The 12,855-nt window shown below is 39.9% G+C and overlaps 1 protein-coding gene across 3 annotated transcripts in view; it reads left to right on the forward strand.

The window, feature by feature from the left end:
- The window catches only part of prim2 (DNA primase subunit 2), a 212,825-nt gene that overhangs the window by 50,447 nt on the left and 149,523 nt on the right, over positions 1-12,855 (forward strand). For 2 of the 3 annotated variants that reach the window (XM_041188639.1, XM_041188641.1), the window contains exon 5: positions 10,043-10,135. The exons of the other annotated variant lie outside the window; for it this stretch is intronic. In XM_041188639.1, the coding sequence (XP_041044573.1) occupies positions 10,043-10,135 (93 nt within the window). The remainder of the gene's footprint in view (positions 1-10,042; positions 10,136-12,855) is intronic. 3 annotated transcript variants of the gene reach the window in all.

Genomic DNA, 12,855 nt, shown 5'->3' on the forward strand with positions numbered 1-12,855 from the left:
TAAAGTTGGATGCCCTTGTCTATTAACAACCTATCTAACTCAGCCTTGAATAAAATCAATGGCCCAGCCTGTAAATATACCCTTCAAGATTTTATCCTTCGAATTGGCTATCATATCAGATATACAGTTTTATTACCATGTAGTGAAATATGTCCTGAGTCTTTTGAAGATTATTGGTACTTGTGTTCTGTTTTCCTCCCAGTAATGTGCCTGGTTTCCAAGCCATAGATCGCATTAATGCATAACCATGTTTTGTTGGAGTTGCCAACTCAACTCTTGGTACTCGATGGTATGATGGATTGGAGCACCAACATGATGGATTTCAGTAAAACTAATCATGTGAGTCAGAGGGTGGGTGGGTGGGTGGGTTCTTCTCCAGAAAGGCACCTGCTCCATTTTGCAGCATTTGTGAGTGTTCACACAACATCTGTTAAATCCATTTTTACTGGTTAGTCATCTTGGTACCAACATGTGAAACATTTCTTCAATTATACAGCATTTTACTTTTGATTTCTAATCACTGAAACTTTTAGCAAGTACAATCAGTTTAATAACTGGAGTAATGGATTACAAGGATATTTTGGCAGAGCAAGCAGAATGATTGAAGAGATTGGATTATGAGTGATTATGTAAATTGGGCATGTTCTCAGTCATAAAGAAGTTGAGAGATGACAATTGCTGTTTTTTGGGATCCTAAAGGGACCAGATAATGTCAACCATGACTAGCTGTTTCATCTTGTCGAGAACAGTTGGACCAGAGAACGCAGACCTTACTTGAAGGGGCTAAATTCAAAACTGATTTATGGGAACAATATTTCAGGGAGTGGGTGATCAGTCTACAGAACAGACTCCCCAGGGAGAGGGTGGATGAAGTCAATATTGATTAATTTAAATGCAAATTGGAGAGAGCTCTTTTGGGATGCAATATGTGAATAATTTTGAGACTTGCGGCAAGAGGAGGTTGAGGAGGAACTGGGAACTAGGATTCTCAAACACTGGCATTTTCTTTACCTCGTGCCCGAGTCTGCTGTGAACTTATTGATAAGAGGTTGATTGCTATGATTAGTCAACAACTCCATTATTGTTGTATCATGCAGCAACCAGGATGGTAGAAGATGAACCAGATGGACCTGGGTCTTTTTTCCTTCGTGCAGTGCCAGTACTTTTCGTACCATGACAGTTGACAACTGCTTTGTCAAAAAAACATGTTTATGTCCTTTTTTTTGCTTCTTTGCCCCTTCCTCCCTTGTTTCAACTCAACTCTTTGGAGGAAACAAAGTTTGTTTTCGTGTGAATTAGTGAGCACTTTAAGGATATTAGCAAAGGTCAGAAGGATTGACGTGAGAGATTTATTTACCTGAGTGAGAGCTGGTGTGGATCGTATGAATCAGTACTCCAGCACCTGAGTGTCAACAGTCAAGTTTGTATTTATAAAAACAAAGTCCCAGTGCAAGAACAGTGCTGTGCAGTGTAGAAACATTTTATGATTTAAAGTTGCTTTTTAGTGGACTAGTTCTTCAGTGAAGTGAGCCTGTTAGGGTGACGGGGGATGATTTATGGCATTTAAAACACGATACCGCAGCTCACCTTAACAGGTGACTCAAAACAGTTTCCTTAAAGGAAGGAATACTTCTGCTAGTTTAGTAACTGCTGAATCCTTTAGAAGGCATTAGAAAACTATTAGCATAAGGAATATGAAAATAAAGTACTTGAATTACATAGAAGGTAGTCAGTGTTTGAAAAAGGTAATTTAATCCTAACTAATGAAACCGTCATCGCAGTGAGTAATGTGTTCCAAAAGAAAAACTTTTGGGAAAAAAAGTACATATCTTTTGATGGTGGGGTAGGTGGGCATCAAGAAACAGCTGTTTTTTTTTAACCAAAGCTGACCGTTGATTCTTGTATGAAGTGGCTAAAACAACACAGGTCTACTATTGAGGATGAGTGTCAGAAAGATACGATAATGCTATTGGAATTTATTGGAAAATAGTGGTATCTATGTCTGTGTGTGAGGCTTAATTGGATTAAAGGCAGCTGGTCTGGAGGCTTTGATGTAACAAAAGATAAGCTATGTTTGAAATGTGTCGGTAAACATGAGGGAAGTTTAGAATGTAAGGTGTTAAAGGATGTTTGCATTTTTATAGAAGCCAGACTAGATTGTTTGCAAAGGAGGGGTGAAATGTGTCACCTAGCCAGATGAAGTTCAGAAACAATGTGTTTATTTTTCCCAAAAATTATTGGTAAAATTGGTACTATGATTTTTTATAAATAAGGAGGTGAAGTCCAAAGACATAGTGAAACAATGGGAATTTGCATTCAAAGGGGAAGATATGTATAAAGGAGAGAATGCTGTGTGTAAAGGCAAATATTTTAAGATCTAACAAGTGTGAAAAGCCTTCAGCGCCTATGCCTCAAGCTGCTCTCTACAATGAACTGAAGTTAAGAAAACTCACTTTGAATTGGATTGTTCGGGGTATCATGTTTCTTTGACTGGGTCTTTTAAAATTTGTGTTTTACTGTTGCTTTAACAGTGGTGTAACTGGGAGTCAGATTAAATGGGGGATTTAGAAGTTATTATAGTAGTAACTTGGAGACATATGTATGTGCTTAAGATCAATTCTCTTATTAATAATGTTTAATTTATTTTTGTAAAGACCTGTAAGGCTCGGTGGTTTTATTACTACTGAATACAAAGCTCACATCTCAAATTACAAAAATAGTTGTGGCAGTTGTTTCAAGTTTCCCTGTGCGATTTGAACAACTCAGCATTGACCATTGGTTGTGCCATAATAATGAGTGTGATTTCAAGGACTTGGGTAATGCTGGTTATGTTCTGGAGAAAGCCGAAATGATCCACTGCCAGCAGCCAAACTTTGATTGACCTGTTTCTCATCAGTTGTTGATTATAACGTTTCAGGTGGTTGACCTTGCATCAAAACTGGAATAAGTTAAATATGTAACTGTCTTCAAGCAAGCACAGAGATGAGGGTGTGGGAGGCAGGGTGGGGGAACAGAGGAGGGGAAGCATGGAGAGGAAAGAACAGAAGATAAAGGCCACTGAGAGACTGGAAGGTGAGAGAGATTAAATGACAAAAAGGAGGGGTGGTTTTGAGACAATAAAGGTGGATCTATAGCAGTGTAAATGTTTACAGGATCATTATCAGCAATCCCCAACTGAGAAAATGGGAGGGGGGCTTGGGGTTTATGGTTTGAAGTTACTCTGCTCATCCTTCCAGAAGGTTGTAAATGTAATTTGGACAAATGATTTTGCATAGTGTGTGCTGATTGATTACTAATACTGGTCTGGTGCTGTGGGGAAGAGAGCATCAGGAGTATAAGCCCAACTGTGAGAAAACTGCAGCCCTGTGTTGGAGCTGCTGCGACCTGTTGTATTTTACGATCTATTATGAACCTGGAAGTAAAGGATTATATTACATGTAGATTTAGCTAAAAGGTGCTATACTAAGTGTCAAAGTATAACTTTTTTTTATTCATAGCATTAGGAAAAGCAGGCATTTGTTATTAAATGATATCCCTACACTGGAGACTCTGTAGACAGACAGCCACCAATGTAATCAGCTTTGAATTTGAACTTCTGTGCACCTCTTCTCGTTCATTGGACATATCTGGGAACTGCACCTTTGTTTTTATTAGACATATTTAACTGTACGGTTCTTTTCACCTCTTAAATATGATGGTAAAAGAATTGCAAATATTTTACAAACGGTTGGAAATTGGGGCAGTGGAAATCTGGAACTCTTCCCCCTCCAAGAGGTTCAAATGTGGAACTCTTCCCCCTCCAAGAGGTTCAAATGTGGAACTCTTCCCCCTCCAAGAGGTTCAAATGTGGAACTCTTTTCCCCCTCCAAGAGGTTCAAATGTGGAGTCTTTTCCCCCTCCAAGAGATTCAAATGTGGAGCTCTTTTCCCCCTTCATGAGGAAAGTGGTCAATTCAAAGTTTCAAAACTGAGCTGGATTGATTTTTTTTTTTTGCAGGTATAATGTTGTTTACTGGCCCAAGGCAGATTGAAGGGAGTTTAGATACAGATCACCCATTGTCTAATTCAGTGCCAGAACAAATTTGCGGGGCCAAATGTCCTACTCTGTTTCTATTTTCCATCATAGATGGTTGGTTTGGCACTGAAAATGTTGAACTATATTAAATTTTTTAGCCCAGATTCAGTGGTCAGTGACAAAGTGATGGTGCTTGTTGTCCCTGACCTTGAAAGTTCATGGTAAAGATTGAGCTCTCGCTAGCAGGGATTTTGCCTTACCTGATGTTAATTTCATTCTGGCACCAAGTCAAGGGGGGTCCAACAACATTGGTGCCATCAAGCAGGCTAAGAGGTGAATCACATTGGAGAATAGTCACTGACAGCAAACCAGGAAGTGAAAAAACAGATTCCCTGTCACATTTTAATCTTTTTACAGGGAGTGGAATAAAGATTGGGGCATCTGCGATAGAAGCTGAATTACCAGTAAACTTTAAAATAACAGTTATTTTAGAAGTCAATGGAATGAAGGAGAAACTTGACATTTCACAAATAGAATTAGTTCTTCACAGCCAGAGAGGCTGTTCGGTAATTATGACTTCAATCTGTTTAAAACCCATTTATACCTAATTCAGGGGGAGCTGATGGTGTAATGATATTGTCGTTGGACTGATAATCCAGAGACCCAGGGCAATGCTCTGAGGACCTGGGTTCACATCCCACCACGCGGTCGGTGGTGGAATTTGAATTCAATAAAAACATGGAATTAAACTTCTAATGAAGACCATGAAACCATTGTTGATTGCTGTAAAAACCTATCTGGCTCACTAATGTCCTTTAGGGAAGGAAATCTGCTGTCCTTACTTGGTCTGGCCTACATGTGACTCCAGACACGCAGCAGTGTGGTTGGCTCTTAAATGCCCTCTTGTTATGACCAATGCATTTGGTAAAGCGGAGTTATTTAAAAATCCCAGAGGAAAACTTTAAATAACTGTCATAACCTGTAATTTTAAGTGTTATGTCTGAGATGTGACTCTAAATTCAGGAGTCAGACCATCAGTTCTTGAGGTTTTACATTAAACTAATTGAAACATTTTATTAATTTACACAGGTTAAAAATATATATATACATGTGGCTACAAATGACTACTTTCATAACTTTTAACAATTTCCCAAACTAATCTCCATAAGGCAACAGCAACCCATAGACTTAACCAAACACCAGGCAAAGCATTTTCATCTTATGAATTCAAAATGAGGTTCCTTTCACTGTGGAGCTAGTCAGAGTCTTGCAGCTGCCTTTTGATCTTATGTTGCCTCTGCCTGCACACCTAAAAACTACTGAAGTTATACCTACCAGCCCCATTGAATGTTAATTCTCATTGTATCATCAACCTCTTTGAACTTCACCTTTTAACAATGAAACCCCTTTCATTATATCAGTTTTATTAGTAGTATAAATATATTGCTTGGTAGCTGCTAGAAAGGCGTCAATTTTCACCCCACTTCTTGAATGCTATATTTAAAATTGCAAATGCACGCTCTCTCTCTTATATATCAAAATTGGTACATATCAAACCACCCGGACTAGTTGGCTTTAATCCAACTAAGACTAAACCTCTATTTTAAAAGAAAAATATTCTCCAAAATATTATATACATTAATAGCTTCATGACACCTCTGAACTAGGGCAATTAGGGATGGGCAATAAATGGCCTAGTCAGTGACGCCCACATCCCATGAATGAATAAAAAAAAATATTTTTCAAGGGGATTTCATAAAAGTATGAATAAAAAATATGATTAAAACATTTTAAGAAGCAGAAGTTCACATAAATTGAAGTGTTTGCTAAAATTCCCATCTCTGAGAATTTCAACAGCGCACCCTGTGGAGAAATGGAGAAACAGAGAATCACTTGACAGGAGCTGGGCCGAGACACGTGCCAGAAGCTGCTATCGGTTTCATAGAGTAATGACCACAAACTCTCATAGTTTCAGCACCGTTAGAGTTTGCCATCATTACAACTACAGACTTTGGACCATTGTCTGAGTTTTGGTTGAAAAGTAGGGAGATGGGAGAATGACATGGTGATAAACCTTTGGTATGGTGTATCCCAATCTCTCCCCCTCTTCATAAACAAAATTGAAATCTGTTGGGAGAGGGTAATTCTGCTTCTTTGTAAATGTACATCTAGAACTCTGTTGGTGGGCAGCATGTTGCCTTCAAGCAGTCATTAAGGTGAGTTGGGAAACTGTAGTGTGCACAAGCTTCAGCTTCCAGTGTCTCATTCCATATCTGTTTTTATATTTGTTTTGAGGTTTGGCTAATTTTATGGACCAGCTAATTGAACTCATTTTCTATCTTGGAGATTTCGGTTCCAACAGAGCAATTGGTGTCGTCTTTAAGTGATCCCGCATATCCTCACACAGAACGTCTTTGCAGGAGCTCTAACCCCTGCCACTGGCTGGAAAAGTGTTAGGACCAGTGATGCATGCACACTCAGCACGCACTGCAGCCTCTGATGCATGTACAGATTCTCCCACCAGAATGGTGGGTGCATGCCATTTTGCTCCCAGGCCAGTTTAACACTGTAGAAAGGCCAGTTAAATACTACCAAATTAACCACTAAACAACATTTTTAGTTGAACAAGTTAGAAAGGCTTTGTGTAAGGCGTTCTTACACAGCCTGGTTAGTTCATTTATTAGATAATGGGACTCTGAATCCCAGCATCATGGTTTCGAGCCCCACGTTGAGTGATGGTTTTTTCTGAAAAATTTTATTCAATTGCTTTTCTATTTTTTTTTTTTACCAGTGGTGTTATTCCATTATTCAGAGCATATAGTTTTGGTTTCCAAGACTGGCTGTCTCCCAAACAGATTGCTGGGTAAAATAGCATCCATTTTTACCATTACAAGAACCTGATGGTTAAAATGGTTGCTCTCTGAGCGGTTGCAATTTTTTTTTCCATTGCAGTAATTCCTCACTTAACATTGTAGTTGCGTTTCTGAAAACTTCAGCTTTAAATGGAATGACTTTAAGTGCATCAGATTTTCCCATAACAATGTAAAAGCTGTAGTTAGGGTGGCTGTAGTTGTACTGTTGTGTAGAGCAGTAAACAAGAAATTATGGGAGCTTGTAACAAAGGTAATCTCAGAATTGTTATGGCGCAGGAGGAGGCCATTTGGCCCATCATGTCTGCACAGGTGCTCCAATTGAGCGTAATGACTTGGTGTCATTCTGCTTTATCCCTTGCACATTACATGGGTATGAAGGGAGAACTGGCTAAAGTTAATTGGGAAAATTGATTAACAGGCATGGCAGTAAACGAACAGTGCAGAAACATTTAAAGAAACAATTCAAAATGTTCCACAAAAATATATTCCACCGAAAAAAAAGAACTCACTGAGAAAGACCTGTCCGTGGCTCGCTAAGGAAGTTGAGGATAGTGTTAGGTTAAAAGAAGAGGTTTATAATGTTGCAAAAAAAACTTGTAGCAAGTCCTAGGATTGGGAGTGTTTTTGAAATCAGCAAAGAACCACCAAAAAGTTGTTGATAAGGGAAAAAATAGAATGAGAATAAACTAGCCAGATTCTAAGAAATATTTCATACCAGAATTAGACTGTATCCTAGGGATTAAATTAATGAGGAAATTGAGGAAATTAATAGCAGAGGAAAAGTATTGGAAAAACTTAATGGACTAAACCGAAAAATTCCAAGGGCCCTGATGGCCTACACCTGAAAGAGAGAGCTCAGAGATGGTAGGTGTACTGGCTATGATTTCCCAAAATTCCTTAGATTCAGTAACAATCCCATCAGATTGGAAATTGCTGAATGTTGCACCGCTTTTCACGAAAGGCAGAGAGAAAACATTGAACTACAGGCCAGTTAGCCTAACATCAATCGTTGGAAAAATGCTGGAATCTATTATTAAGGAATTTTAAATGCACTTAGAAAAGCATAGTATGATTAGAACTAGTCAATATGGTTTTACTAACGGGAAATCCTGTTTGATAAATTTATTAGAATTTTTTGACCATGTAGCTAGTAGGATAGATATAGGGGAACCAGTAGATGTAGTATATCTGGATTTCCAAAATGTAATCAACAAGGTGCTGCACAGGAGATTAATAGGTAAAATAAAGGCTCATGTAGTGCAGGGTAATATGTTAGCATGTGTAGGGGATTGGTTCACGGATAGAAAGCAGAGAGTGGGCACAAACAAGATTTTTTCAAGTTGGCAGGCAGAGACTATTGGAGTACTGCAAGGATCTGTGCTGGGGCCTCAGCTATTTACAATGTATGTAATGACTTTGATGAAGAGACAGAGAGTAATGTATCTAAGTTTGCTTATGATACAAAACTAGGTGGAAAAGTAAGCTGTGGGGAGGCCACAGATTGCAAAGCGATACAGGCTAAGTGAGTGGGCAACAATTTGGCAGATGTGTATAATGTGAGGAAGTGTGAAGTTATTCATTTTGATCATATGAATAGAAAAACAATATTTTTCAAAAGGTGAGAAACTTGTACGTATTGATGTTCAAAGAGACTTGATTGTGCTCGTACAAAGAACACCATGTTAGCACGCAGGTACAGCAAACAATTAGGAAGGCAAATAGCATATTGGCCTTTATTGCAAGGGGATTGGAGTGCAGGAGGGAGGGAGTCAGGTGAAGTGGCGCATGCGAGGGAGTCGAGGGGTTGATGGTGAAGTGGTGGGTGTGAGGCAGCTGTGTGGGGGAGTGGTGTGGGGAGGTCAAGCGGCATGCTAGAGTCAGGGAAGGGAAACGGCACATGCTCAGGAGTTTGGGAACAAGAGAGGCCTCAACAAAATTACACTGATTGGGTTCATGAAATGGTGTAGTTGTAATGTCACTGGATGAGTAATCCAGAGGCCCAAGCTAATGCTCTGGGGGCATGGGTTCAAATTCCACCATGGCAGCTGGTGGAATTTAAACTAAGTTAATCCAGAATTGAAAGCTAGTCTCAGTAACGGTGACCATGAAACTGTTGTCGATTGTCTTAAAAACCCATCTGGTTCACTAATGTCCTCTAGGGTAGGAAATCTGCCATCCTTACTTGGCCTGGCCTACATGTGACTCCAGACCCACAGCAATGTGGTTGACTCTTAACTGCCCTCTGAGAAGGCCTAGCAAGCCACTCAGTTCAAGGGAAATTAGGGATGGACAATGAAGCTGACGTTGCCAGTGACATCCACATCCTGTGAAAGAATGAAGAAAAAAAGTGTGCACACTGGCCCCATTATGTCTGCGACGCTGAAGTGGAATGACGTTGAATGTGGCAACTTGAAATGGGGCCTTATTGTAACTGATTTTGTTATAAAGGAGACGGCTATAAGACACCAACTTGCAAAAGATTACGTAATTCAACAACAGAAAGCAGAGCTGCACTTTAAAGCATGTCTCCCTTTAAAGTTCTGTCGAAGGGTCATGAGGACTCGAAATGTCAACTCTTTACTTCTCCGCCGATGCTGCCAGACCTGCTGAGTTTTTCCAGGTAATTCTGTTTTTGTCTCCCTTTAAACAGCCTGATGCAGCACCTCAGCATGTGCAGGTAGTGCTCCCCCTAGTGTTGTGGCACTAATCAACACCGTCATCTGTGTTAGTCGCTATAAATCCAACAAAGAATTCAGGAATTTATGGCCTTATTTTGTGCAGTAAATTCTGTGGTTTCACCATCCTTTCAGATGGTACATTCCAGAACATCATAACTTGCCAAGTTTAAAAAAAAAATTCCCAATTTCCCCTCTTGCACAATTTATTTTAACTCTTATTTCTTGAATCAAGCCTTCCTTGCAGTATTTGAGGAACAAGCAAAATGCTCAGTTGGCAGGTGATTTTAGTGGGATGATTTTTGCATTCTGAGTACTTCTATTTATCATCTGGATCAGTATGTCATTTGGGCTGTAACTTGTGTGGTGTCCTGTGTAATTATGCTTTCCTTGTCCTGGATAATCTGGGATGTGCTAAATGTTGAGTTACTTGTGATTGCTAACACAAAATCTTTGACCTAAGTAATGATTTTTACTTAGATTGATGTGGAGGAAAAAGAGCATACGAAACAAAAGCTGGCTGACTCGGGTGGATACAGTCTGGTCCAAATAAATGAATGGTTGTTTTACAAGGTGAGAACAAAATTGGTTTAAGCAACTGCTTGAGACCCGTGTCTTTATTTTAACTTGTCATAGAACATAGAAACCGGAGTAGGTCATTCGGCCCTTCGGACCTTCCCTGCCATTCAGTGTGATCTTGGCTGATCCTCTATATCAACGTTGTATTCCTGCTCTCCCCATACCCATTGACACCTTGAGTCCAGGAATCGATATATTTCCTTCTTAATTATATTCAGAGACTTGGTCTCCACTGCCCTCTCAGGTAGAGAATTCCATTGGTTCACCACCCTCTGAGTGAAGAAGTTTCTCCTCATCTCAGTCCTAAATGGCCTACCTTGTATCCTGAGACTGACTCCTTCCCCTAGTCACCCCAGCCAGAGGAAAAATCATCCCTGCATCCAATTTGTCCATCCCTGTGAAAATTTTATACATTTCAATGAGATCCCTTCACATTCTCCTAAACTCCAGTGAATACAGGCCTAGTCGGCTCAACCTCTTCTCATATAATAATCTTGCCATCCCAGGAATCAGTCTGGTACGCTTTCACTGCACCCTCTCTATGGCAATTATATCCTTTCTTAGGCAAGGAGACCAAAACTGCACACGTTACTCCAGGTGTGGTCTCACCATGGCCCTGTACAACTGCAGTAAGACATCCTTGCTCCTGTATTCAAGTCTTCTTGCAATGAAGGCCAATATATAATATCCTTCTTAACTGCTTGCTGCACCTGCATGCTTGCTTTCAATGATTGGTGTACAAGGACACTGAGGTCCCTTTGTACATCCACACTTCCCAATCTGTCACTGTTTAAATAATACTCTGCCATTATGTTTTTCCTGCAAAAGTGGATAACTTCTCACTTATCCATGTTATTCTGCATCTGCCATGTATTTGCTCACTCGCTCAGCCTGTCTAAATCGCCTTGAAGCCTCTTAACACCCTTTTCATTGCCAGGTTTCATGTCGTCAGCAAACTTGGAAATATTACATTTGGCTCCCTTATCCAGGTCATTGATATATATTGTGAATGGCTGGGGCCTAAGCACTGATCCCTGAGGTACCCAATTAGTCATTGCCTGTCACTCTGAAAAAGACTGGTTCGTTCCTACTCTCTTTTCTGTCTGCTAACCAATTCACCATCCATGCCAATGTATTATCTCCAATCTCATGCTTTAATTTTACACACTAACCTCCTTATGCGGGACTTTATCAAAAGTTTTCTGAAAATCCAAATGCACCACATCCACTGGTTCCCCCTTATCTATTCAACTAGTTATTCCCTCAAAAAAACTCCAGTAGGTTCGTTAAACATGATCCCCCTTTCATAAATCCATGTCTAAACTTGTTGATATTTTCTGAGTGTCCTGTTATCACATCCTTTCTGATAGACTCTAGAATTTTCCCTACCACTGATGTCATATGCTTGACAGACTTTTGTTTTGTATTCATAAGCCAAGTTGTGCAAATTTATGAACCCTCCCGCACAAGAAGAATTTAAAGTATTTGAAAAGAGATAAAATCTGAATACTTAATCATAAAGATGCAACCTATAAAATTAACATTTGTTTAGCTGACTGCATTGCATTTTCTATTGATACCTTGAATTGCTGCTGAGTTGATGGAATAAATTGTAAATTTGTGGGTCATTCTGACATCTTGAGCCTGTCTTTGTGGATTCACCTTGACGTTGGAATTAACTTGTAGGCGCCAGAGTGCTTTTGAGGCATAGACAGCAACCCGACAGCTGTTATTATAGGCAGCCTCCGGTCATGGCGCAGGAAGTTGGGCTCTCCAGAAGAGGATTACCCACCTGCTGGTGCTGCATCGATGTCCAGCAACACTGGGAGAATAGCAAAACTGATTAGGCTAACCTAACCAGCAAAATTCCAAGAATGGAAAAGTTTGTTGTTAGTTTTCAGTAATTCTGGGCTAACTCTTGTTTTCATAGGTCATTTAAATGTTGCACCACGGTCATTTTCCTTCATGTTCCGCTCCATTTTCTCCATTGATTTTTGACTGCTGTGCATTTCATGAGTATGAGCAAGGACAGGGGAAGAGAGGGAGCAAGCAGACCCTTTATTTTTGTCAACCTTAAAGAGCTGCAACTTTAATACCACAAAAATAGCTGAAGTACAACAAAGCTTCACAAAGCCCTATTGCCAACCATTTAGAAGGATTAGAAGGGAGTTGAGGAAAAACCTTTTCATCCAGAGGGTGGTATTGGTCCGGAACTCACTGCCTGAGAGGGTGGTAGAGGTGGAAAACCTCGTTTCATTTAAAAGGTGGCTGGATGTGCACCTGAATTGCCGTAACCTGCAGGGCTATGGACCAAATGCTGGAGACTGGAATTGGGCTAGATGGTTGTTTTTTTCAGCCGGCACATAAACGATGGGCAGAGTAGCCTTGGCTTTCTTTTAGCATCTCTCTGTATCAAATGTGGCTGCTGTATGTAGGCTGTTCACTTTCAACTGAAAGAGAATTTTTTTTGATAGCATAGACTCATGAATCTCTGCTCAAAAGCTGTGACAGAACAAGTTCCTGGTCCTTCGTAATGTAATAATACAATTCATTAGAAAGTATCTGTCATGGCCAGGCCGAAGCATATTCTTTTCTACTCCCCAATTATTAAGACAGACCATTCGACAAGAAGACAATTAAGGGTATAGCTAGAAACAGTGAAATGCAATCAGGTCTGTAATGAGGCCAGTGTGATATCACCAATTCTAATAGTC

This window comes from Carcharodon carcharias, chromosome 5 (genome assembly GCF_017639515.1).
Source record: "Carcharodon carcharias isolate sCarCar2 chromosome 5, sCarCar2.pri, whole genome shotgun sequence".
Lineage (NCBI taxonomy): Eukaryota > Metazoa > Chordata > Chondrichthyes > Lamniformes > Lamnidae > Carcharodon > Carcharodon carcharias.